General features: G+C 44.8%; 2 protein-coding genes across 2 annotated transcripts in view; one reads left to right on the top strand and one right to left on the bottom strand.

The window, feature by feature from the left end:
* LOC148535443 (cell adhesion molecule CEACAM5-like) overlaps window positions 1-27,937 on the bottom strand; it is a 257,680-nt gene that overhangs the window by 153,203 nt on the left and 76,540 nt on the right. The window lies entirely within an intron of this gene.
* Window positions 11,469-27,570, top strand: LOC148535445 (phospholipase A2 inhibitor and Ly6/PLAUR domain-containing protein-like). The gene is made up of 6 exons (XM_088462562.1): window positions 11,469-11,601; window positions 12,544-12,638; window positions 18,150-18,266; window positions 19,196-19,339; window positions 22,312-22,455; window positions 26,996-27,570. The coding sequence occupies exons 2-6, from the start codon at window positions 12,593-12,595 to the stop codon at window positions 27,187-27,189; spliced, it is 645 nt and encodes a 214-aa protein (XP_088318688.1). The 5' UTR covers window positions 11,469-11,601; window positions 12,544-12,592; the 3' UTR covers window positions 27,190-27,570.

The following is a 27,937-nucleotide window of genomic DNA, read 5'->3' as shown; positions in this document are numbered from 1 at the left end:
ATGGAGAACTGACTGCACAACACAGTCCAGCCAGCCCCTATGGACTTTGAAGTAGTGGACACAGCCCCTATTAACAACAGCAGCACAGCACAACACAGCCAGCCCCTATGGACTTTGAAGTAGTGGACAACAGCAGCACTACACTACACTACACTACACTACACTACACAGCCCTAACTCCCACCCTCCCTCTTCACTGTCCACAGCCGAGTGAGAAAATGGCGCCGACGCGGGTACCTTATATAGGATCCAAAACCCGCGAGACTCGGAAGGCGGGATGATGACGTTTTGCCTCGATTTCAGATCCGAGTCAGGCGGGAAAAGTCGAGCCTGACTCGGATCGGACTCGGATTGGGGGGGCTCGGGGGGGTTCGGATTTCAGAAATCCGAACCCGCTCACCCCTAATATTTATATATATATTTTTTAAAACCTGTCTGCACTATTGGGGGCACAACGGGGGAGGGGGGTGGCTACTGCTGGTGGGACCTCTACTGGGGGTGGGGGCACAAAGGGGGGGTGGCTACTACAGGGGGCACCATTATTGGGAGGACCTCTACTGGGGGGGGCTATTACTGGGGGCACCATTATTGGGAGGACCTCTACTGGGGGGGCTATTATTGGGGGCACCATTATTGGGAGGACCTCTACTTGGGGGGCTATTACTGTGGGCACTTAATCGGGAGGGGGACCACTACTTGGGGGGGGAACTACTACTGGGGGCATTATAAAAGGGGCGAGAGGAGACACAGGACCTCATTCAGACCCGCTCGTGAGCGCTCGCAAGCGGGTCGATGGTGAGGGCCTGCGCACATGCAGCGCTCGCACTGCGCGTGCGCAAGCCCCGGAGCGAGTGACAAATGCACTCGCTTTGGGGCTCGCTACAAAAGGGGCGGCTGACGATGTTGATCGACAGGTCACCCCGTTCTGTAGGCGGGGTGGCCGGACAAACGGAGGCGTTCCTGAAGGAACGCCTTCCATTTGTAGGCGGCCCTACTGACAACACCAGTGATGTCAGTAGGGTGCTTCCTGCTCTGTTAGAGCAGGAAACAACCTGGGGCTTGCGGTAGACGAGACACTACCGCAAGGGTCTCGTTGCAAGCCCTGATTGTCGCAATGGTCTTGACCATCACCTAGTCACTCGCTAAGCTGTGGGTGGTAACCCACAGCTTAGCGAGCGGCCATGAGACCGCCTTTCAAAAGAAAAGCGGCCGCCCTCATTCAGAGCGAGCGCTTGCATTTTGCGAGTGGCTCTGAATGAGGTCCACAGTGTGCAGCACTGACATGGCAGTGAGTGGCGCCATCCAGTGGCCGGCTCCCCTAGGCAGCTGCCTAATGGTAGCGCTGGCCCTGAGTTTATTATATATATTTTGATATACAGTATTCTTAGTGCTTTAGAGTGTGCATCTGCATTTCCTCCCCTTTTTTTCTGCTGTAGAACTACAGGTCTCAGCAAGGTAGCACCTCTTATTGTATTTAAATTAGGATGTGCAGCCCAGCCCCCCGTTTTTTTTCCTAAGTCTATTTCTGAAATGATGTTATGCTTTTCTATGCAACCCTCATCCCATCCTCCTTCTTCCCCTCACATCCTACAGTCATCAGGGCCACAAAACAGACAGCAACCTAAGGGGAGATGTATCAAACCTTCTAAAGAGTGAAGAAGTTGTCCATAGTAACCAATTAGCTTCAAGACATCATTTATCAAGTACATTCTATAATATGATAAGTAGAAGCTGAATGGTTGCTACAGCAACTTCACTGCTCCACTTATCCACTATTTACAAGGTTTGATACATTTCCCCCACTCACAGAGAAGTGCTGCCAGTTGGAAAGATGCATCTCTTCTCGGTGCCTATCCTGATTTCTTATTATAATAAGAAATAAAAATACAAAGTAAATTAATCATTAAGAGCTAAATTATAATGAAATAACTCAAGATACATAAAATCACATCTAAACAAGAGGAATAACAGTAAAGAATATCACAGCCAATGAAAAGCGAATATTATATATCAAATAAATATATTGTGAACAACCTCTAGGAACAAATGTTTGAATGATGAACACATGGAGGTTGCCAGTAGGAGAATGCCAGAAGACATGCAGGCACAGACCCGACAAAAATAAGATGGGGACCTGTGACTTGTAACACAGGTGGATTTGGGAATTAAAGGAAAACCCTCTGAGCCAATAGATGCCAGCTTTATTGTGCGGTACATTAAACCAACTCCTGTATATCGTATAACTATCCACAATCTGTAATATAATCTCTTACAGCATGTGACTAGCTGCAGGGAGGCCCCACCCTCTTCCCTCCCCTTGTAGCTCTCACTGGCTGGCAGAGTTTCAGACACAGCCTCACTTCTGACCTCCCCCCAGCGTTGCTAGAACATGACTGTTCCCTCCTGTCATCATCTGAATAGTGAAAAGGAGTGACTATATTAATTATAAAGCAAGTGACAGAGAAAACCATTAGCGAACAGCACAGGTACAAGTTTACTACTACTACCCAAGCAAAGGGGTTATAAGCACCCCTCCTGCACCAAGGGGACTATTTACTAAAGTGAAAGTATTTAGAAGTGGAGATGTTGCAACCAATCAGATATTAGCTATTATTTTCTAGAAGGTGCTAGTTAAAGTAGTAGTCTGATTGGTTGCTATGGGCAACATCTCCATTTCTAAAAACTCTCACTTTAGTAAATATAGTCCCACCAATAGACCACCACCCACTTACCTTTACTATTTCACTTTGGACCCATCTAAGGATGGTGTCCAAACTTCATATTTGGCTGGTATCTACTGCTGACAAGGGAGATGATCACAACCAATGGTGAACTTAGGGCCTGATTCAGCAAGAAACGCAGTTGCTTATGCGCATGCAGTTCAACTGCGATAATATGTGTGATGTACTGACTGGTTTGTACAGTGCTGCACCACTAGCACCAGGTTCAGGTGTGTTCGGATTGCTTCGGTGGCCGATTTCCCCGTGTTCAGATAGGACACACCGTGACAGAGAGGCAAGCCTGAATTCCCCTTTTGCAGACACAATGACCAGTCAGGAGGGAAGGTGCAACGCAATTTTATTATTTTTAATATTTAACAACAAATGACAGGAGATATTTACCATTTACAGATGGAATGAAATTAATTACACTATTCAATGACAAGGTATTTATTTATTACCTCCCCGTCATCTACCGGTGACCCCAGCTGGCAAGCATGTGAAACCAACAAGAACCACAATTCCTGCAGAACTTTACTTTACCAAAAAAACAAATGAGAGACCTAAATATGAAACCTGCAATAGTTTAAACAGAGTCATTGAGCCATTGCTGATAAAAATAGGGACAACAATTAGGCTATGCTGGAAGCAGTAGTTCACCGGCAGATTTGCAGCACCCAACACAGTCCTTGCCAATACTTGGCCCTGCTGAGAAAAATAAAAAGGGCTATGCTGGAAGCAGTAGTTCACCGGCGGATTTGCAGCACTTAACACAGTCTTTGCTAATACTTGGCCCTACCGAGAAAAAAAAAAGGGCTATGCTGGAAGCAGTAGTTCACTGGCAGATTTGCAGCACTTAACACAGTCTTTGCTAATACTTGGCCCTACTGAGAAAAATAACAAGGGCTATGCTGGAAGCAGTAGTTCACCGGCAGATTTGCAGCACTTAACACAGTCTTTGCTAATACTTGGCCCTACTGAGAAAAATAACAAGGGCTATGCTTGAAGCAGTAGTTCACCAGCAGATTTGCAGCACTTAACACAGTCTTTGCTAATACTTGGCCCTACTGAGAAAAATAACAAGGGCTATGCTCGAAGCAGTAGTTCACCGGCAGATTTGCAGCACTTAACACAGTCTTTGCTAATTGCCTATGCCACAATTTATTATCACCAGAATTGCCAGCCGGGGTTACACAGGGCTAAATAAACAAGCAATATACATTACATCAGCATGAATGGAACATCAACACCAATATGGGTAAATACTCAAACATTTCATGCAAGCAAAATATTAAACAGCATTGACAATAATAACACAGCAAGCAGTGAACAGCTTTACAGAGTAATATAACAGATAAAGGGCCACGGAGGGCCACTATCAACCCTTTAGCTAACACACGAGTCAAACAGTAAACAGAGCCAAATACATATCACATGGCATTACATTTACTTTAAAGCTAGACATAAAATACTTTGTACATCACCCACAGTGGCATCAGACATGAGCCGATACCCATAAGGCACGTCCCCTCCTGGACATGAGCCAGAGGTTCACAGGAAAGTAAATGACCACCAATGCAACTCTTGGGGAAAAGAGGGGGTGACCTATCTTTTACTTCCCCCCTATTTCATCACTACACACACACACTTTACCTAATTTAAAACACTATGACCCCTTTCTATACCCAGTTGTGTGGGAGACTAACTCCCGGTCCCAGCTTTTACACAAAACCTTGTCTCCCAACCTAATCATGGTTAGCCACAAGGTAAAAGATAATGCAATAGACCCAGGGGACCCAGATAGGATAGGTGTGCAGAGGGGCAGGGCCTTAATGGAGGGAAGAAAGGAGCTGTGGAGGGACAGAGTATAGGGAGGTTCTGGTATGATCTCACCCCTGGCAGTGGCTATTCAGCCTCCTCCGATGTCCAGGGCATCTCTGGGATGCACAGCACCGCACCAGAGCAGGTATTTTACAAGGAGCAACAGGTGCAAAATCCTTTTCCACAGGGGCTCTGTCCAGCAAACACACACAGCAGCAGGAGGGGTCCTGAGGCACTCTTCCTCTGGGGTTGTCTTTTCTGCTGCCCGTGCGGGTGCCAGCAGGGTTTTCGTCACTGGTGGGACCTTTTCCTCAGCTGGGGCTTCATTCGCGACGATGGAGCGATGAGACCTCCTTCCCAGGCAGCTCCTTTTCTCTCCCAGCATGCACAGACTACAATATGCAGTGACTCCTGATAACAGGCACTTAGGGAGGCAGTCCTTTATTCAGAGGGGGCTTCTTCCAAAGCAGGGTGCTCTATTCAAATCCCCAGGCAAGCTTCCTCCAGGGACTCACATCCGGCATCAGAGCACCTCCCCTATCAGATTGGATAGGTAGCCTTCCGGGCTAATAATGAGTCTGGTAATTGTAATCCAGGGCAACATTAAAGTTATAGCATCCTTATGTTTACAGCTCCAAGGGCAGTCCACAGCAACTCATTACAGACAGTATACCAGGTGCAGTATTTGTAATCCAGGGTAAATGAGAGGGGTTACTGCACCCCTATTTGTACAGATCCAGGGACACTCCACAGCAACTCATTACAGACAGCATACCAGGTGCAGTATTTGTAATCCAGTTTAAAGGAGAGGGGTTTCTCTACCCCTATTTTATAAATCCAGGGGCACTCCACAGACAAATCCTCCCTGACTTCTTTTCCAGAAATTCTTCCCCAGACTCTTTCTACAGAAATTCCTCCCAGACTCAGCACTGACAGCCCTGAGAAAGGTATTATATAAACTTTCCCTCACTCTCCTCCCTGTCGGTCCGGCATCTATGAGTGGACAGAGGGGACCCAGCAACAGGCCGCCTACAGGGATCTCTGCCTGGATACCCAGGCTACCAATCAATGGGGCAGGATTTTCCCTCCTAAAATGGGTCGCTGACCAAGGGGCACTTTCTACCTCCCTGTCTGCACATGCTCAGTAAGGTTCAGGGAGAGCAAGGTCAGTCAAAGTTCACTATACCTGCCTATTATAAGGAATGGGGCTGCAGTATATCTATGTGTACATACATAAAAAAATATATATATTGGGGGACCCCTATTTGGGAACAAACTTGGGGGTACCACATATGCTAATTCATTGCGATCAAAATGATGCCGCAGCATAACATAAGGACGCCCACTTTACCTTACACACATCTGTAATGTTTAGCAAGACTGCAAAAACATCGGTAAAATCGAGTACCATCGCAGCCTCATGCACACTTGCACAAGCTCTGACCTTACTCAGGAATTGCTAACTTCAGCGCATGCTTTGTGGGCTCAGGCTGCGTATGGCATTGCAGTGGATAATTTATGTACGCCCATGAAATGGCGTTTAAATGCACTGGCATGCCTGCGTTTTGCTGACCACCACACCCATCACCACCCACAAACGGCACTTCCTGTCAATCACTTTGTGAGGGGTCTGCATAGTCACTGCGATTGCAGTCCCGATCATAATGGTTAGTTCACGCACGTGCACTGCGATGCATACTAATGCGCAGTACGCAATAATCGGCTGATTGCGTGCGTATAACTGCGCTCTTTGCTGAATCAGACCCTTAGTGGGGCCAATGCTCTCTGTGCTGTACAGCACATCAAGAGTGCAGAGCAAAAAAGGGGCAGAAGGGTGGAAAATTAAGAAGAACATCCTGTAAACACCTCCAGTCCTGATAAAGTCACCCACCCGAATACCACCGGATCCACAGACCCTAGATAACTTCAACATCCCCATAAATTTACAAGTTTATGTTCAGACTCAACCTCAGAGTTTAATTTCTTTCAGGCTACTTACTCTTCCTCTCTTGCATCTTGCCCTTTGGCTGTTCTGTATATCAGAGAGCACAGGAAGAACTAATCCCTGGATATGAGAGGATGTTGCCTTGCCTTCTGATCACTGTCTGGTTTTATCAGAGAACATTACTACTCTAGCCCAACATCAACATATGGATGGCAGATTCTGCTCCACTGAAGCAATAATGAGAAAAAAAAAACATGAATAAAAATGTGGCGCCCATAATTGATAGAAAAAAGTAAGACCCCAATATGTAGGTTGGTGAATTTTAATCCCAATAATCGTATACAGAAAAGGTAGCAATGTATATCATTAATAATCAGGCACTACTAAGAGTGATGTTTCCAAGGCAGCTGTTATAAAGGAGACACAACTTGAAACTTATGAACAGTGCACAATGGGCATGATTCAGACCCACTCGCGAGCGGCTGTACGCTCGCAAGTGGGTCGATGTTATGGACTGAGCATGCGCACGACGGAGGGAGCACCGTCGTGCGCATGCGCCAGACGCGACGAGCGAAGGAAAGTCCTTCGCTCGTTGTGTCCGATCAAAGGGGGCGTGCTGTCAATGTTGATTGACAGCACGCCCCCTTTGGTGGGCGTGCCGGGGGCGTGCCTCCCTGACGGGGGCGTTCCCACGGGAACGCCTCCCGTCAGAAGCCGGCCCACTGACATCACTAGTGATGTCAGTGGGAGTGATTTTGGCTCTGATAGAGCCAAAATCACTCCGGAGCTTGCGGTTGAAAACCTCAACCGCAGGCTCCGGCTCGCAAATTCGATGGTCGCGATGGTCTCGACCATCGCGACCATCACAATGCACGCTCGTATAGCCTGTGGGTGGTGACCCACAGCTATACGAGCGTCCAGGAGGACGCTCCATGAAAATGGAGCCCGGCCCTCATTCAGAGCGTGCGCTCTGCTCAGAGCATACGGCTCTATGTGTGCATAAAAATAGTAATACAATTATAATTGTTACCTGCTACAGGGTGTGGATCAGTAAGTCTACAGTAAATAGGTAGACAATGTTTTGGTAGACAATGGAAGTTAGACAGACAATAGGTTGACAGAGTCTAAAGGTCGACAGGGTCTGAAGGTCGACACGCTAAAGGTCGACTGGTAAGAAGGTCGACAGATATTGAAGGTCGACAGGGTCATTAGGTCGACACATATAATGTCAACATAGAAATGGTCAACACATGTTTTTATTTTTTCTAGCCCTAATCTTCACCCTAACCCTAACCCTCCCCTTGGTGCCTAAACCTAACCCTCCCTCCTGGTGCCTAACCCTAACCATCGGGGTAGGTGCCTGGCCCTGACCATCCCTTCTAGTGCCTAACCGTAACCTTCCGGTAAGTGCCTAACTCTAACCGTCGGGGTAAGTGCCTAACTCTAACCATCGGGGTAAGTGCCTATCTCTAACCTTCGGGATAAGTGCCTAACCCTAACAGAAAAAACATGTGTCCATCATTTCTATGTCGACCTAATGACCCTGCCAACCTTCAGACCCTGTCGACCTATTGCCTGTCTATCTTCCATTGTCTACCCAAACATTGTCTACTTATTTAGGATTGCATGGTGCAAACGCAGTGCGCGACATGGTGTACTGTGGTGCACATGGCTAATCGTACGGCAAAGATGCAAGAGGACCCATCTGTATGTTGCATATGTGCTCACTGCAGATCTGAATGCATCTTCACCACATATATCACAAATGCATCTTTTTTCAGACGCAATTCATGCCAGCGTATTTGATGCAAATTACATTGCAGTCTACATGAGCTATCCCTTATTGCAACACTGACCATGAACATGTAGACTGTTTTTAACATTTTGTTTGAACTATGGGCCTGATTCAGACCTGCTCGCAAGCGCTTGAGCACTTGCAAGCGGGTCGATGGTGGGCTCCGCGCACGCACGAGCAGCAGCCACACTGCGCGTGCGCAAGCCCCGGAGCGAGAGAGAAATTCTCTTGCTCCGTGGCTCACAACAAAAGGGGTGGCTGTCGATGTTGATCGACAGCTCACCCGTTTTGTAGGCGTGGCGGGGGGGTGGTTTCACAAACAGAGGCAATCCCAAGCGAATGCCTGCCATTTGTGGGCGGCCCCACTGACATCACTAGTGATGTCAGTGGGAGAGCTTCCGGCTCTATTAGAGCTGCAAGCTCTCTGGGGCTTGCAGCCACGAGACCCTACCACAAGGGTCTCGTCGCAAGCCCGATGGTCGAGATGGTCTTGACTATCGCGACCATCATCCTGGCCGCCCGCAATAGCTGTGGGTGGTCACCCACAGCTAAGCAAACGGCCAGGAGGCCGCACAAAAAAATTAAAAAAACGCCCTGATTCAGAACGAGCGCTCTTTCAGAGCGTTCGTCTCTGAATCAGGCCCTATGAACAGTGCAGTACTGTGTTTGAAATCTGCATTTCAGTTTCACTACTTGCAACTTATTAAACATGTATGTACAGCATGTACAGTAGCTTCAATCTTGGTGAAAGGCTAACATGGTTGAGCTAGGTCTCTCCATTGTAGTGCATTAAAAAGAAAGAAACATGACCAAAAATTCAATAATTTCTGCAAATGTTCAGATTTTTGGACAAACGGGGTTGAGAAGCAATGTTCAGCCAATGCGAACATTTCAACTCGGTATGCAGTCGGGAAGCCGGCGGACCTAATCCCGACAGCCGGCTTCCCGACTGTCATATCCCGGCAAGTGTCTAAAGACAGATGCTGATATACCGACGCCTGTCATTAGACATACGCCAGGAGACCGACGCCCAGCATCCCTATCAAAGGGACGCCGGGTGCTGAGCGCGGATAGCCGCCGGGGGGAGGGTTAGGTTTAGGGTTCCCGGGGGGGATTTAGGGTTAGGCACCCCCCCAGTAGGTTAAGTTTAGGCTAGGGGAAGGGGGACTTAGGGTTAGGCACCCCCCCAGGGGACTTAGGTTTTGGCGGCGGGGAAGGGGGGCTTAGGTTTAGGCACTTAGAGGGGGGATTAGGTTTAGGCACTTAGAGGGGGGATTAGGGTTAGGCACTGGGGGGAAGATTAGGGTTAGGCACCCCTAATTAGGGTTAGGGGAGGGAATTAGGTTAGTCAATACTTACCTTAGGGACGATCGGGATTTTCACCCATGTCGGGCAGCTGCTGTCGGGATTCCAACCGCCGGACATGCTGAGCGCTCGCAACCGGGTCGATGGTGGCACAGAGCACATGCGCACGATGGAGCCGGCTCCGTCATGCGCATGCGCAAGACCCGGATAGCGACGGGCAATCCGTCGCTCCGGGTCTCGCACCACAGGGGGCGAGCTGTCGATGTTGAGTGACAGCTCTCCCCTTTGGTGGGTGGGCCAGGGGGGTAGTTTCCCAAACGGAGGTGTTCCCATGAGAACGCCTCCCATTTGGGGGCGGCCCCACTGACATCACGAGTGATGTCAGTGGAGAGATTCCTGCTCTGTTAGAGCCGAAATCTCTCTGGGGCTTGCGGCCACGAGATCCTACCACAAGGGTCTCGTCGCAAGCGCAATGGTCGCGATGGTCTTGACCATCACGACCATCATCATGGTCGCTCGCTATAGCTGTGGGTGGTCACCCACAGCTATGCGAGCGGCCAGGAGGCCGTTCTAAAAAAAAAAAAAAACGCCCTGATTCGGAGCGAGCGCTTGTTCAGAGCGTCCGGCTCTGAATCAGGGCCAAAATCCCCCCATAGCTGCAGCATGATTGACATGCTGCACCATTTGGGGGGAGAGTGGATGCAGAGGGGGCTGTTATACAAAATGGGGGCGCGTCACCCCCATTTTGTAGGAATGCCGAGCCCAGGGTCTGCATCATTGGTTGCAGACTTCATGGACCCAGCTGACCAGTTCCAACGGCCAGCCTGGTCACAATGGTGAACCAATACTGCGTCTTTGAATGCAGCACTCCTATCACAGATGCCTCCTGCTACAATTGCATTTGAGTTGTGTATTGCACACCCGCTTCCCTGTGACTGTACAATACCCTACACGTCAGAATCAGGCATATTGTGCTTTCTGCGGAATATTGGGTGCAGGTAGATGGTAGGAAGGATAAAAGGGTAAAAATGTACCCTCAAAGTCCATTTACTATGACTGAGCCAGGGCTAATTTAGTAAAGGTCTTGGAGCTGAAAAACAGCACTGGGTCAGACTGATACCTGTACAATGCACATCAAACATTTAACATTTATATATTTATCTGTGTTTCCATAACTGAACTGCATCGATTGTGTATAAAAATATTTCCCTTTTTCAATCGATTGCAGATTACAGAGATGCCACAATCGATTGAAATAGGGAAAGATTTTTATACACAATCGATTGCAAATTGCACGATTGCTGCAATTAATTACTTATGTATGGGGGCCTTCATTCCCACACAGCTCACCTTTTCCAGGTCACTGAGCAGGTGCACAGGTGTAGTCATTACTCACTGACACATTTTAAAAGATTCACAGTTGGAGATAATTATTTCACTTGAAATTTTGTGACACCTGGAAAACATGTACTGTTTGAGGTCCCGAGGACCGAGTTTGAGAACCTGTGTGGTATAAGAATAGGGGGATGGAGAACAGGGTTAAAGCTGGCCACACACTAGACCAACTTACATCCAACCAGCCAACTAGTTGATTGGTTGGAATGAAAATCTGGTAAGGTATGAAGGCAAATGACAATCAGCAATTTGCTCCCAAACACCGGAAAATGGACAAAAACTGTTGTTTGAACAAATTGTTTAGATCAAACATTTAACAAACTGTCTGACGACCATTTTCCTCTGTTTTCATGGCATTTAGGAGCAAATTGCTGATCATCAGTTACTCCCATACGTTACCAGATTTTCATTCCAACCAATCAACTAGTAGGCTGGTTGGACATATAATCTTTAGATGTGTGGCCATCTTAAGTACTAACCACTGCAAAAGCCCATCAGTTTAAGAGACAATCAGCTGAATCCCCTTATAGAATTTGATACTGGCTACACCCTCTTTGTGTCTCCACTTTTACCAAATAAATAAGGAGCCTGGCTTTCCTACTTCATTTAAAGTGAGCAGGGTAAGTGTGTGAGTAGAAATCTATGCCAGTTGGTTATTTAATAAAAGTGGGACATGAAAGAAATAGGAAGGTAGTGTTTTGAGTGGTGGTTTAAGAATTTAAAAATTTCCTTTAGAAATACATTGTCAGTGTGGGCACAGAGAGGGCGAGCTGTTATTAGTGACAGGATCTGGGCCGGGTTTAGTGCTGGACGCCATTGCTGATGTTTATGCAGATTGAGTGATTGTTAGCCATATTGCATGCCTTTAAGTCACACTGCGCATATGCAGCGACTAAATCGCAATTCTGCTCGCACAGAGAATTAATTTGCAAAGTGAGTGACCGGTAGTAAGCGTTTGGGGAGGTAATGGGGGGTGGTTAAATAAATGCAGGAGTATCGGACCATTTATACACTTTCTGGGTATCCATATATTAGCCATTGTGTCCTTGCTCGTAGCAGAAGTGTCTGGAGACCCGCTTTGTTTGCAACAGCTTAGACTTAATCAGAAGGCTGATGGCCGCCTGACCTGTGTTCAATAGTATCGTGTGTGTGTGTCTGTGTGTGTGTGTGTGTGTGCGGCGGATGTGAGATGCTGTCAGTGGGCGTCTCTAAGTGCTGGATGGCGAGTGAGTCATTAGCAGTTTTTTGCAGTTGTGAACTGAGAGATTGTAGCTGTATTGGCATTTGCAAGTGGATCTCTCAGCTTATCTGCTGTGTATATAACTCTATGGACCAGTGTATAGGAGAGGGAGCTTAGTAAATACCCCCCCATGGTCTGAATTTACCTTCTTGCGTACATTGTTGCAACTGAATCTGTAGATCCTATTTGCAGGGAATGAGGTAGCAAGTTAATAAATTACTGTAGATCTAATTATTTACTGTTTGTTTCAAATAACTTGGGTGCTTCCACCAATTTGAGACTGGTATGTTCTGCATCTTGCTATTTCCCATTTATTTTCAAGTGCAGAAAGCCGGAAACTGTCCGGCAGACTCTGAGCATCACTCTCTATAATGAACAGTCTCCTCTTTTGTGCCTTATTGAGCCTGGTTACTACAGGTGAGTGCACTCTACTGCTCTCCTTTACTAAAGCATTGGTAAAGCTTTGTCACTGTTTTTTTTTTTTTTTATAATAGCCCTGCTCTCTGATCCAGTGTGCGTCTGTTCTCATTATTAGTTTTGCCATCAATGGTGGAGGTCTGGTATTTCTCTGCCATCGATGGCACAGATGTTGCAATGTCATTGTGCTTGTCCCTGAACTTTTCCCCTAGTTTGCCTGCTACCTTTGTGTGACTGACAGGAGTAATGCCCAGAGAGCGTTCAAACGATCAATGATTTTGTGCCATCAATGGCACCATTGAGGAAAAACATTGATGGTGTGTTGTAGTATATAACCAATGGCCAATTCTCTGGTGAGGCAGACCTTTAACTCTAATCCAGGGATGGGGAACCTCCTGCCTGGGGGCTGTATAAGGCCCTCAGAATAATTTGGTCTGGCCCTCTGAGCTTTTTCTGGCTAGAAGGGTGTCTAGAATGGCACACTGCAGCCAGAATCTATGCATCAGGACACTTCAGATGGTCACACCGCTGGCCTTACAGCTCCCCGGGGCATCCTCAGGATGCTCCAGGCATTGTTGTAATCGCTGGCTATTGTGGCCCCGCCCCCTTGTGTCACCACATGGAGGGGGCGTGGCCTACTCCGGGCTTGCAAATAACGTTATATATATCAAAATGGCCCTCGGCAGAAAAAAGGTTCCCCACCCCTGCTCTAATCAAACCAAAAAATTTATAATGTGAAATGCCTTGTTTTAAAACTGCATTGCTTATATGTTTGAATGGGAGAGTATGTAGTAACCAATATCAATTATTCTGTTCTTTGCTCCCAGAACAAGCAAATTCATGTGAACTAAAAAAACATTCACCGCCTTATTTTGTGTAAATTAGTACTACATGTGTTTGTAAAACACGCCTTTTCAATTTTGGAGCCTGAAGGAGGCCATACATAATAATCGTGCCAACCAGCCAAATCTCAGCTGATCGGGCCGATAATTGCACAGTGTATGGCAGTGACTGAGTACCATTAAGCGATCAACATGCCCTATAGATGGGATAACTGCTGCTCGGAACTGACACTGGATGTACTGTGCTCACCATCAGACACTCCCATTATCTGACAGTGTATGGCAATGTCAATAATTGGCCTGTCTGGTGAGTTTTATCACAATGTATGGCAAGCATAAGTTACACCGTTAGGCAAGCTATCATTACAGTATTGACTGTTAAATGGGAAGCTTAATCACTGTCCACTGCACGTCATCTGTGGAGTCCTTAAACTCTGCATGAAAGGGACGACTCCAGTTTTGTATGTATTTAATACACACAGGAGATGTTTTTTATTTGTACAGAAAATCTTAGGTTTTGGCACATTCAGGCTTTTCTGGACCTGTCACCCAATCCTTGCCATTAAACTGTACCTCAAACTATTGTGTTGTGAGTATTTTCAAAACTCAGTTGGCAGACAAGCTCAAGGAAGAGAACCACTGTATGGAGAAGACCAGCAATGAAATGCTTTGGATGAAAGACTGGCTGCTCGGGAAACTGCTTAGCATACAGCTTGTGTGTAATAAAAGCTTTGCTAATACATAAACTGTATAAATTACTATTGCTTAGATATAATAGAATATATCATATCTTATCCTATTTAGTTCTAATGCAAGGTCTGTTTACAGCTGGTCCTATGCATATACCTTACGAATAGTCTGAGTGAGAATGGGACTTCCATGGAATGTTCTACATTATACATTGTATAATGTACAGTACAAGGGATGAAACAAGTTGTGATTTTAGCATGGTTTTCCTTTTTTAAATGTCCTGTGTTATGGAAGTGAATGTTTGTACTGTGGGTCTTATACTCCTTCAATGGCAAAAGTGCATGTTGGCTGCTTAAAGAGCATCTCTGAGTGTTGCACTGAGAGTCCCAGAGAATGCATGACCCTCACTCTAGAACAAAACATTCTCCCTCTCGCCATGGTGCAGACTGGGATTTTGGGATACTCCTATCTAACCAGGTTTATCCTTTTTCACATGATCTTACTTTATTGCCAATAATATATTGATTTGTCTTTCTAGCTGACTTCTTTGCTTCAGAACAGACATGAGACAGCCTTGGTTTTAATGAAAGATGTGCACAAACTCCTGTGTTTTGGCTCTAAATTGTTTTTGTTTTGGCAAAACCACCCTCAAGTGTCTTTGGCTTGGGTATGAATATCGTTAAAAACTGTTAAACAAAAATAAAAAGCTAAAACCATGTTAAGTTTAGACTGAAATCTGGACCCGTGGGCTGGGCTGATGGGTTGTAGCCGAATAGAGGTGGTAGCATCAGAGGTCTACTCATGGGTGAGACTCGTGGTAAAAGCCTGGTGCCTTCAAAGAGGTCAGTGATACCTGCATGGCTCCCAGTCTGCCCCTGGAACCAACTGAGTAGGGATAGGGGTTCGGAACCAGTATTTGAGAACTCAGCAGACAGAGCAATGAATAGTACAGGTAATATGTAGCCAGCCTGGAGTCTAACTGATGTTGCAGACCAATTTTCAGAGCTGGGTCACCGGGTCCAGCATCCAGTCCTCTACAACAGACCCAGAGAGCAACAACTGCCATCGATAGAGGTGCTGATGGCATAGAGCAGTGTTTCTCAAACTCATTTCTCAGGGTGCACTAACCGTGCATGTTTTCTAGGTCTCCTCAAAGAATCACAAGTTAAAATATTAGCTCCACCTGTTGATATTTTAAAATGTGTCCGCCAGTAATGAGTATACCTGTGCACCAACTAGGATAAATGGATACCATGCACTGATAGTGCTCTCTGAAGAATGAGTTTGGGAAACACTGGTATAGTGAGCAGAGAGTCCCAATCCCAAAGTAGACCAGGAGGTTTAATGCTGAGTATTAGAAATATTACCCAGGACAGAAGTAAACCAAAGTATTGTTAGGATAAAGTCCACCTGAAACTGCAATGAGCAGGACAGATGCACGCTTCATAATAGGAGCAGACTGGAAGCACTGAATGAGAAGAGAAAAGAACAAATAGTCTGCGCTACCTCTATATCTATATTGGTCTGTTTGAATCAGAATATAGAAAAAAAAAATGTATATATGGAGAGGGAGATTATTTGAAGGATTATCGTTGGTGACATCGTTTATTGTTCAATTGTTGAAAAAAATCATTCACTTTCTAAGTTAAAATAATGAACTATTATTGTTCATGCGCGTTCACGTTTGTAGTTCAGTCAGACTGACCAACGATTTTTATTAAAGGAATATGCAAAAATTGTTTAGTTCTAAAAAATTGTTCATTACATTTAGTAAATGAATGATTTTAGTAAACTATTTTCGTTCATTTTTCCCTTTAAAAAATGAACGGAAATAGTTTACTAAAATCGTTCATTTACAAAATTGTGTGTATGCAGCTTTAGATGAAATCTGTGAAATCACGATTATTTAAGTGATAGTCACACAATCAATCCAATAATAGATTAGCTTCAATTATTTGCTGTAACGTTGATAATAGTATCCATGTATCGAACCACATGCATCTGCTATTTCCAAAAATTGGTTGATTAGCCTCAGGCTATATTATTCATGTAGACAATTTGATCCGTCAAAGTACTACTCCCGTGTCAGGAGCGCAAGCTGCTGTATATAGCTAAACACAATATCTATGCATCATAAAAGTTGTAGGTAGTGACCGCTCAGCCAGACAAAAATAGAGGTCACATACGGAGCATGTCTCCTTTTGCCGGAGCATATCTTCCTGTTTGTGCAGTGTGTACTCAGAGTGTACAGTCTATGTACAAGTGCGGGGACCCCCTGTTTGCTGTAGTCCGGAGTCCCGTGTATTCAGCCGGGAAACTTAAAGGCTGAGCCGGATCCTGCAGGAATGTTTACCGTTCAGCAGAAGCCGAAGTATGAGTGTGGATACAGCATGGATCAAATGTAGCAGTGCTGCATGGCAAGAGTGTAACAAGATGAATTGAGGATGCTGCAGACCGATTATCAGAGCAATGTGTCCGCCGACCCAGGATATTTGATGCATATACACTACAAGTAGCACTCTTCTATACCTTCAGCCGGCTCCAGGCTTGTGCATGGCTGTTCTGATGGACATATCCTGCTGTGAGTGCAGCTTTACCAGCGCTCTGCTACATCTACAGCTGGGGAGTTTTATACTGTATAATTTATTGTGCATCATCACTGCAGCCATTGGATTCACACTGTATTTGGCAGAGATTCCTGGATAACAGTGGTAGAAAGGAATCGGTACCCCATCATCATCGTACAGGACAGATCAGATTTGTCGTACCCCTTCCCCAGGAGGTCATGGTCATGCCCCTTTTTTTTTTTTTTTTCTTTTACACGAGCCTTATGTCCATATTTGAAAAAGGAGGAGGAGGGTGCCAATGCTCTTTCTGGACCAGGGCACCAAAAAGTCTGGTGTCAGGTAACAGATATCAGGTGGAATGCAATGCGTACAGCACAGTAGCAGGAGCACAGAGTTGCTAGCCTATATCTAGAACAGCTGGCACAAATGAGTATTGGATAATGACAAGTTACAGATGACCTAATACCTTGTAGCACAGCAGATACTAGCTAAAAACACCAAAAAATCTGTTTAGAAAAACTTTTTCCTAATAATTTTTCAGCCGGTCTGATACTAGAGGAATGAACACTCTATCACAGACTTCTAGATTTCTGGATGTATCTCTGCAATAGGGATGACCATTGATTCCACCATCTATGGAGGATACCGCATTGTTCTCGGCCATCAATGGCAGGACACAGCAATGTTTTTGTTTTCTTCACCCCCTGAGGGCACAGAGCTTGGCTCCGATGTGACGTGCAAAGTCCCACCATTTTCCCTGATTTCCCCGTCTGTTAGAGCCACTGCACTGTTTACAGTCAATTGTGTGTAAACCATCGATGTAAACGGCACCATAGATGATTGACCCAGCTGATAGCCATCCATACTATGCTATTATCGGGAGCAGCATTTGATCTGAACTTTGGGTGCTGACACATGGCTGGGAAACATGACCACCATTTTCTGTGTCATCTTCCTTTTTTTTTTTTTTTTGATGTTAATCTTTGAAAATTATAGAATTGGTTATTTTAATATTTTTATAGGTGGACATACTTTGCGATGGAATAATAAACTGTACTTTATTAGAAGAACCTGACTCAAGTTAACTTTTTATTTAAGCAATAAAGGAGTCCAATCTTTCCATATTACTACAGGTTGAATTTTTTTTTTTTTTTTATTGTGGTTAAGTAAAATATAGTATTGGACATTTGATCCGATATCAAACTTCAGGAGTTGGTGAAGAATAGATTGTATAAGACTTAAATGGGTTTATTCTTTCACATGAATGTTATGCATGCATATTCTGCATTTAAGTTTGTTTTGTAACCCGGGTGAAATGGAATTACTTGGTTCCTGTAAGAACCCTGCAGATACTGGAAATGTACATGAGCTCTGTTCCTGCCTTATGCTGCCTCTTGTTTACCCCTCTCCAGGGCTCGGTCTAAAATGTATACAATGCACGAACACCTCTTCATACTGCAACGGCCCAGAGGCAAATTGTACTGCAGGAAAAGTTTGTGTGTCAACCATTACACAAATGACACCTGCTGGTAAGTGTCTTCATAGATAACATCTGAATAATGTCTTGGTGCATTAATTGTGCTTCCGAACCAAGTACAGTGACATGTGAAGACATGCCGTGTAACCAAATAGATTGTTTGTGAGAGGTTTGACTGCTCGTGGCTGTGTTTGTAATGTAACCAGAGGGGGAGGGAGCGGGTACAATTTGCCCAGGCTTGCTGGAGGGGCCCAGCACTGCACCCCCCCCCTCCCTTTTATTTACTGCTGCAGCAGTCCCCTGTGGGAGGAGCATTCACACTGATGGCGCCCCATCTGTGCTTTGAATTGAGCTGAGTGGCTCACAGCGCCCCCCCTCCCCCCCCCCTCTTTTGCGGTGCTGCAAAAATTATTTTCTCATCCTAAGGGGCCATGGCCATGCCTCCCGCAATAAGGCCAAGTCCCCTTTCCCCAGGCCAGGCATGGCGTTCTGCACCCCTGAACAGAACGCCTCCTTTACCTTTGTATTTATCATGCCTTCTCTGCATTGTTGGGGATCATGGCTTATATTTGGTTCATTCTACGAAGTGCCTGATATGCTCCTAAATTGAAGTAAAAAGAGGTCTTGTAAAAGGACAGCATGCCATTCTCTGTGGTTGGGGAACTATATTCAGCTGAAAAGGGATTGTACAAAAAAACGCTTTAAAACCTGCATCTGACCCTAAACTAGAGACTGTTCCATGAATGTAGGAAACCACTGTTTTGGTGAACATTTGATCCAATTTTAGATTGAACCCAGAAATGATCCCAGGATAAGGGAAAATTCCTAAAATATAACTATGTATAAAATGTTACCCTATTGTAGCTATTATTGAATGCTCTCATTTGCTTGTAAGAACTGAAGTTATTTCAGGCAGATGTGTATACCCGATACGCTGTCTTTAAAGTACAACAGTTGCTGACTCTCCCTTTTGTTCTTTAGCTGGAGGCAAAACGCAAACCTTTGAGAGAAGCTGTGGGGATGCTAATTATTGTAATGAGTATGGAAGTATGTCCAGCTTCATCACCACGGAAACACTTAGCACGTGCTGCAAAACCGACTCCTGCACACCACCCACACCTACCAGTGAGTGCACGAGGCCTGGGCCACATTACCTATATCCATATTTATATATACTTCTGCTTTAGAACAGTGATAAACACTGATCTTGTGATGTTTTTCTGAAGTACAGTAGGCTCTTCTGTCATTAGGCATTGTTACAGTTGCATTGCATTTTGACTGCCCCAAGCACAGTATGATTGTAGATGTATTGGAAAGAGACTGAACAACAAATTGGATTGAGGAGAAGATGTGGGTGTGGAAAGTGCATGAGTGGACGCTGTTGCAGAAAATATTACTGATATTTGCAGGGAGGAAAATGTACTTGGGTGTAAATTGGTTGTCCTACATGGGTTTGTAGTACTTAACTAAGGGGGATATGTATCAAACCTTAGAGAGAACATACCAACCAATCCGCTCCTAGCTGTCATTTTTCAAACAGCCTATAAAATGACATGAGCTGATTGGTTGGTACTATATTTTTCTTCGCTATCCCTTGTAGTGTTAATATATGGCATGATCTGACAAGATATGTGTCAAACCTTCTAAATAGTGGAGAAGGGATGAATATTGTTTCCTATAGCAACCAATCTGCTACCTACAATTTTATAGCATGTGCTATTAAGAAGCTGATTGGTTGCCAGTAGCAACCAATCGGCTTCTAGCTCTTCACCCAAGAGTGAAGCTTGGCTTTAGAAATTCTGAATTGTTCATAAAATGCCATGGAAAACCCACACTAGATGCTTTAATACAAACTCCAATGTCTATCTTATACACCTTCCATATACGGGTGCACCCAGGTTCATTGTTGCTGATCGCAGCCCATGAATCGCGCCATGCTATGCGTGTGTCTCCATAGGATTGAATGGAGATGCTATTGCGCGACCCCGATTGCAGAAGTGCGCCATGCATAACGTGAGTCACTGCGCTATGAGCAACAATAAAGCTGGGCAGATCTATAGTTGGCTTTTAAAACATTAAGTAAATGACTGCACTATAGTACAGCAGCAGAGGCAGATCTACTGTGAAACTAATGAAGCTTCAGCTTGCCTAACCCTGGAGGGACCCTTTAGCAAATATATATATTTTTTTTAATGAGTGACTTTTCAACAAAATCAAGTGTGTTATTAAAATAAGGTTATTTTAGAGATATAATCATAAGCCAATGTATTGAAGTACTTAATATTGACTGTAGAATATGCTCTACAGTAGCGAATGTAGGTTTTTTTTTTTTTCCAAGTACCCAGAACCCCCCCACCCTTTCCCCTGATCAGTACTGGCCAGCAGACACTGTCTATAGCTCGGACAAGAGGATGGCTCTTATGAACTGGCTAGGCGCAGAATAGAGAGCTGCTGTCAGTGTCTCTGCTGAGTGCAGTGAGTGAGTGAGTGCACTGCCAGGTGCCACTAGATGCTCCCATCTCTATTTGTGCTGACCCATCTGCCAGAAGTCGGCTCTGCATTGCTGACCACAAACTGAAAGCTGATCTGACTGAGGCATGCAGCTCAGAGGTGGGAGTACGCAGAGTGGGGAAGAGATTCCAGAGATCCCGCTCAGGAGTATCAATAGCTGGGGTCCTACTAAGGAAATGACTAAGTTTTGTATGTGATCTATCTACAGTACAGTGTCTCACACTCTGGATGTTTTCTGCATCTATCCAGCTATCTATAGTCTTATTGTCTGGGGGGCTTGTACATCTACATATGTACGGTCTCTCACTCTCTGTGGGGGGTTCTACATCTATCTACAGTCTATCACTCTCTGGGGGGGTTTGTACATCTCTGCCATTTGGGCCTCCAGGTCCTTGCAAGGGCAGCAAGGCCATTTGGGCCTTGTTGGATGTTGCCCTATTGTTGCTGGTTGCAAAAGACACCCCATAACAGTTCAAGCTTCAGGGCCCCAAAACTGTATATCCACCACTGTACAGCAGGTTTGTGTAGATACATATTCTATAAAACCCCCTAAAGGTAGATTTTCTAATCTCTGAAATGTGATAAATTGGACTGTGATAAACTACCAGCCACTCAACTTCTAACTGTCATGTTACTGGCTGTGTTTGAAAACTGACAGTTAGGAGCTGATTGGTTGGTAACTACTCTCTCTCCAATGTATCACTTTTCAGAGCTTAGTACATCTGTCTAGAGTTCAAGTAAATGACTTAAGCCACCATTGGCTGTATTCTGCGTAAAGTGCTAACTGGAAGTCAAGGTCACATTCCTTTTGGGCTTTGGAGTGCCCTGAGCCGCCACCCCCCCCCCCCCCCAAGCACATGATATCTACCATAGGGGCAGGGCTGTCAGCACTGGGAAGTTTAGCGCTGCACATTTTCAGGCTGTTCCGATCAGTTGTACAGATGGCAGGATGCATGACTGTTGAACTACCACAGCAATACTAGCTGCAGGATGTTCCAGGCACCCTGCTAGCATGAAGCAAGGGTCATGGGGCAGTAACTGTGATTCCCACAGATCCCTAGTTATGGCCCTGTGAATGTCTAGTGTCAGCAAAGTAGGTCAATTTTCAGAAGGTGCCAAATTTCACACACCCCTACAGTATGCTTAAGCACAATGAATGTAAATGACCAGCATCATAAAGTTCAATATTTCCCTAGGAGGACTTCGGTCTCAATGTGTGATTTATTTATATCCTATTAGACACTTGCAATCATTAAGGATCTGTAAAGTGGTCAAACAGCTGTATCACATGTCTACTAGCCTAAAATTGGTAACACGGGTATGTGCTATTTTATGGACCTCTACAACATATTTGTTGGTATTTGTAGAATAACTTGACGTTGATCTGCAATTAAACCTATTTGACTGTACAATCCAAAGAGTGCAGATCAGTAAATGCAGCAATCCTAGGTCATATGCTGTTAAGGTTCTTAATGGCTTTGTTACATGTCTACTAGTATGGGCAATTTATAGCCGTATTCTTGTATGGTGTCTGTACAACATTGCTCTTCAGTGGAATGAAATTTAATGTAATTCATACTTTTCAGTAATTGATACAAAAAAGGTTCAAAATGGAGTTCAGTGCCCTGCCTGTCTTGCCCATGACATAGAGCAGTGTCCTTCCCAGGCGGCCAGAAACTGCACCGGCAATGAGAGATACTGCGTTGAATATGAGGTGAAAAGTGACCAGGGTGAGTGTGAATTAACTCTACCAGGAAAACTTCCTTTTGGAATCCAAAGAAAGATGCCATATTGTCCCCTCTACTGTTCACCCAGAATGTACTCTCCAGCTTCCAGCAAGTTTCCCTACCTATAAAATTAACGGTTGGAATGCTGATGGTTGGGTCAGGATGCTTGCAGCTAGAATACTGACTGTGGCATCCTGATGCCTGCAGATAAGTGCCCTAATCCCCTAACCTTTCCCTTAGTGCCTAACCCCTGCCCTATCCCCAAACCTAACACTTACCGTCTGGATGTCAGCGGTCTGGATTCTGGAGCCGGGATGCTGTCTACATCCTAAAATTGAGGTTAAATACCCCCATCTGGAAAATTGTCCATTATACATTTATGGTGTAAGACAATTGTAAACTCCTTGCATATGATAATGGTGCTTCAGCCAATCCGCTCCTAAATGTCATCTGTTTGAAAAGAGAAACCGAATGATTAGCATAAGAGGTGGTTTAAACCTCTAGGATGGGGGTTGGCATGTGTGTATATTGCTTGTTGTTGGTAGCCTATAGCAGTGCGGGGGGGTTTGTTATAGTGATGATTACTTAAGGGGCTGGCAGCGTGGGCCAAAGCCTTTGTTTCCAGGTTTGAGATAAGCCAATTGTGCATTACAGTACTGTTTTTGTGATCTGACTTTTGTGGTTTTCCATTAATTCATTTCCCTCCTCCTTATATTCTACTTTTTTTTTTTTTCCCTTTGCTATTTTTATTTCTTTCAGTTACTGTCCTTTTCCCTTACCTCCTTTCATTCCCATCATGCCCCATCCCCAGCGCAGCATTGGGCCACCCACCCGTTTCCTCCCCGCTGATGGCTGGTAAGATGGGTCACCTGTGCCGAAGTCTTTTAAAGTGGCTATGGCGAAAGGGGGGTATGGGTTTGGAAGCATTAAAATCTTACAATAATTGGTTTACCGGTTTTCTTTTTTTTTTTTTTTTTTTTTTTTTCTGCCTGTTACTTGGAGATGAGTCCAGAGGAGTACCTGAATACCATCAGGTACCTGCATTTAGGGGCTGATTCAGGTTGGTTCGCAAGGCTGCGTTCGCACACAGCCAGCCGATGTTTGTATTCTGCATATAAGATGCATTGGCATGCGTGAACCAGCCACAGCGATCGGGGAGCAATCGCAGTGAGCACGCAGAGTCTTCACACAGTGATTGACAGGAAGTGACCATTTGAGGGTAGTGATGGGGGTAGTCAAACGCAGGCGTTCCTGGGCATTTAAACACCGTTACAGGGGTGTGCATAATTAAGCCCCTGCGATACCATACGCTGGCAGAAGTCTAGATGGCGACAGGAAGTTTAGCAGTTTCTGCGTTAGGGTCAAGTCAACCATAACTGTGCGGATGGTACCGATGTTTTTGCAGGTGCATGTCATGGGAAGTGGGCAGGCTTTATACAGTGATGGGCGTCTTGGTATATTGCTGCGGTTGCTGTGCGATTGCAATCATTAGCATATTTTTGTAGCTAGCGGGTGCATGTGAACGCAGCCTTGCGAACAAACCTGAATCAGGCCCTTAGTACACAGCATGCAGCATTCCTCCAGGGGCATGGCTTGGCATGCTTATGATGAATTTTGTCGGAATCAAGATGGCAGGCGGGTAAAGGATCTAGGGTGGAAGGATGTGGAGGAGAGGCTTGAGGTCACGCAGCTTCAGCATCCTGCCCATGAGGTACCGAACGTAAGCAAGGCTTCTAGTAAGGTTCGCCTTAGTCAGCAACAGGCATCCGTGGGCAAATACTTTGCATTAAATAATGCTTCCTGTACACAGGGCCAAAAGTGTTGTTTTTGCGACTTCTGTCTGCGTTGTGGGGGCAGCCACCCCATCTCGAAGTGTTTTAGGTTGGATGCCCAAAAGCAGTCTGGACAGCCAGCAAAGGTTGCAGGTGGTAAGTAAGGCTGTACTCGAATGTGCGGGATGCTGAGTTTTTGTTTGGTTTTGGTTTTCGCTTGCCAATTTGTGGGTCTGTCAACACAGATTCACCTAGGAATCTAAAGTCTGCATTTTAGTTGCCTCACGTTGTGAAAGATAAGGTTGCCAGTGAGGTTAGCATTGGGCGCGTAGCTGGGCCTTTTGCTGAAACCCCCCCCATTAGTGATCTCGTGTCTTGTCCCCGGTGGGGGTAGGTCCCAAGAAACTTCCTGGTAGATACAGGCTCATTCAACATCTCTTACCCGCCAGGTTCATCAGTAAATGATGCTATACCAGTTGAGGTTGCCTCAGTGGTGTACCAGTCTTGACGATGCTTTGGATGTAATTAGATGTTATTGTCCAGGCACACTGATGGCTAAGATGTTGAGTCAGCTTTTTGTTTACTCCCTTTTGCATCCTGAGTCATTCTGGATTATGGGTTTTTGCCTGGATGACTGATATTACACAGGACTCTGCTTCAAAAACCAACCAAACTGGTACTTCGTAAGCGATGTGTTTCGAGTATCGGCCTCTCTCCTCAATTAAGGCGTTGGGACGATGGAAATCGGCCAGTTACATTAGGCCTTGTCGTTAACTTTGCTCATGTGCTTTTTTTTTTTTTTTTGAATAAACCAAAGTGTTATGTCAGTTTGGCATTATGTTTATGGTCCAATGTTTTGTGTACTGTCATGACTTGTCTGTTACTCTTGTCTATCCTACTTGGGGATTAGCTACTCACCATTGCTGGCAATGTGAATCTTGAGGGATTTTACACTTTTGCCTGAAGTAATGTACTAATTTGGCTATTTTCAATTAATTAGGTTCTTGTTCATCCCTCAGCAGGTTTTTATTTTACCTTTTTGTTGCGTTCCCTGGTGTGTTTGCAATTCCCCCCCCCCCCCCACCCATTCTTTCTCTGCGTGTTTTTTTTGTTTGTTTCAGCCACTTTAATTAGTAAAGTTGGCGATCTAATAGCGCAATGGCAGATCGTAATTTAACATATTTTTATTATTTTTCTACATTTACTAATGCTTTTTTTATATTGCCTTTTCCTCCTCTTTTAGGGTTGCTTTTTGTTTTTTTGTAACATTTGGATAATAGGCCGCTCGTGTATATTCTGGACTTCTACGTTTATGGCTTCAGATCGTGCACCAGTTTTTGCGGATTCTGCTAGAGTCCATTGGTTGGGTGTCCGAGGCATGAAGTGGCATTCTTTTTGTCCTAGTCTATTGGAGTGTGAGAGATGTTTAGGTTGTTCATCTAGGGGGCAACGATTTGGGACAGAGGTCCACTTTGGCGTTGCGGTTTGCTATCATCGATTTGTTGAGTGCTGTCAGCATGGCTCTCATGTAGACTAGTCTGGTCTTTCATTGTGACTCACCAGGTGTGATGTGGTGTTAGGGATTTTCCTGCTGTAGACAAGGCCTGGAAAAAAAAAGTATTCTGCAGTAGCAAAATTTGTAGTGACTAATGATGGCCGCCTGGTTCCCCACGTAGGAATTCAATTTCGTTTCAGTTATCTGTATCTGGCTGACGGGGTCCATTTAACGGAGGAAGGTTTGTCATTGTTTGTTGAGGCTCTGTTTAAGGTTGTTGCATTATTGGGGTAGTTTTTTGTATGGTGGCGGTTCTACGGTCAGAACCTTGCTGTGGCGGGAAAGAACGACAGGTCACCAGTCCAGGTGTAATAGTTTTGTTGAGGTGCACACCCTTCATTGACTGATAGATAGTTGGCTGTACCAACCTAGTATCACAGAAACTGATGAGTACTCAAGGTAGAGTGGAATACCTTTTTGTTGCTTATGAGGGTTTTTATAGTTCTGTCGTGCACTCTGGGAGGTATACGCCTGTTGGTTGTGTGTGGGCATTGCAGATTGGCTGATTTCTGGCCGTCCTTTCTTTGCCACCGTACATCCTTTAAATAATTGGCTATTTATGAAGCAATAATTATCGGCTTCTCTGCCAAATTTACGTCTGTCTGTCTTTATTTACTTTTAGTTTAAGGTTAAGTGGTTTCCCACGCCTCATCCAATAGAAGGTTTAATGACAGCTGGGAGCTAATTGGCTTGGGCACCATTTATCATACGCAACGAGTTTTTAAAATTCATTGTGTATGATAAACTTGTTAAATGGCCCCTTAATTAGTAAAAGAAAAACCTGTAAATTGTAGTAATTCTTGCTATGTACACTCAGGGGCGATGAGAGTTGAAGTCTCTGTAAGGGCCTGGTAATGCAGGGGAGGAGTAACAAAGACCCCATCATGTTGTGATCACATCGGCTATGCTACTGAGGCATAGCCACACCCCCTTCAGTGTCTAAGCCCTGCCCACATACAATAAGCAGGCTTTACCAATGTAACAGCAGTCAATGAATGCACTAATTAGTTTTGGAGCTGTTGTGGGCCTTTTTTTTTTTTTTTTTTTTTTAATAAACTGCAGTGATTTCCATTTGAAAAATGTAAAGTAAGTGAATGTTACACCTAACTGTCCTCTCAGTGGGCGCATGTTTCGAAAAATGTATGCTTTGACTTTCTGTGAAGTTAGTTTATTTTGTTACATTTTTTTTTTTTTTTTTTGTACTCATGTCTTTCAGGAAAAACCATAATCATGGGCTGTGCAAGTAAAAACTTCTGTCACACAGCTGAAAGCCAAAAACTAGTAGATGGCAAAGTGACCTCAGTTTCGGCGATATGTGTTCGATCTGGGAGTGATCACCTGAGATACCAAATCTACAACTTTCTTCCTCTTCTGCTTCTCCGTCAGATTGTTGCTCTCCCATCAGTATAAATAATGAATTTAAGGTCACTAAATAAGAGCACAGTTTGAAATGGTCTATAAATTGCTATTGGGGTACAGTTACAAATGATACAAGATGGCATAGGTTGGGCGCTGACCTCTGTAGCTATTAATGGAAATAAAATGTTTTTGAAAATTTGTCTGGTAGAAGAGCGCTGACCAGTCCTGTTTCTGTTCCTTTATTCTGTGGTGATGTCAGCACTTTAGTGGGAGTTAGAGAAGTTTATTAATCTAAAAATGTCAGTTTCTTTGTGCATTTGGTGACATTTTAATAAAGTAATATTTTATGTGTTTATTGGGGACTACATGCAATATTTCAACATTGCTGTTAATGATATTGGAAAAATTAAATTGTTTCTTGGTGGTCTTGTACATATATTTGTTCCTTGTCTCCAGGGAAAAGCTGGGCATCAGTATAAGTTGATCTGAGTCTTGCCAGTAAAGGATAACTGAACCCTAATTATGTTTTGAGTGCACATGGCTTTTACCAGTCTCTAATTAGTTTGACAGTGTATAGGCCCCCATACATCAGACTGATCACTGCGATTGGAGCGGAAACATCGATGTTCTGCGATCCATCACAGGATCGGTTAAATTTCACCGATCTGCCAATCGCGATCATTTTTTGATCGGCAAATCTGTAAAATCCAACATGTTGGATTTCACTGATCCGCTGACCCGGCATCTCTGGATCGTCACATCTTGGCGATCTGTCTCTGATCTATGGGGGGCCTTAACT

The sequence above is a fragment of the Taudactylus pleione genome, unplaced genomic scaffold, assembly GCF_031769625.1.
Source record: "Taudactylus pleione unplaced genomic scaffold, aTauple2 ptg000051l, whole genome shotgun sequence".
Lineage (NCBI taxonomy): Eukaryota > Metazoa > Chordata > Amphibia > Anura > Myobatrachidae > Taudactylus > Taudactylus pleione.
Note: the sequence above shows the minus strand (reverse complement) of the source record. Positions and strands in the feature narration are given on the sequence as shown.

Coding starts and splice junctions, on each gene's coding strand:
- LOC148535445 (XM_088462562.1), top strand. CDS start 12,593: ATGAACAGTCTCCTCTTTTGTGCCTTATTGAGCCTGGTTACTACAG. Junction 18,267..19,195: donor TACACAAATGACACCTGCTG/GTAAGTGTCTTC, acceptor TTTGTTCTTTAG/CTGGAGGCAAAACGCAAACC. Junction 22,456..26,995: donor TGAGGTGAAAAGTGACCAGG/GTGAGTGTGAAT, acceptor CATGTCTTTCAG/GAAAAACCATAATCATGGGC.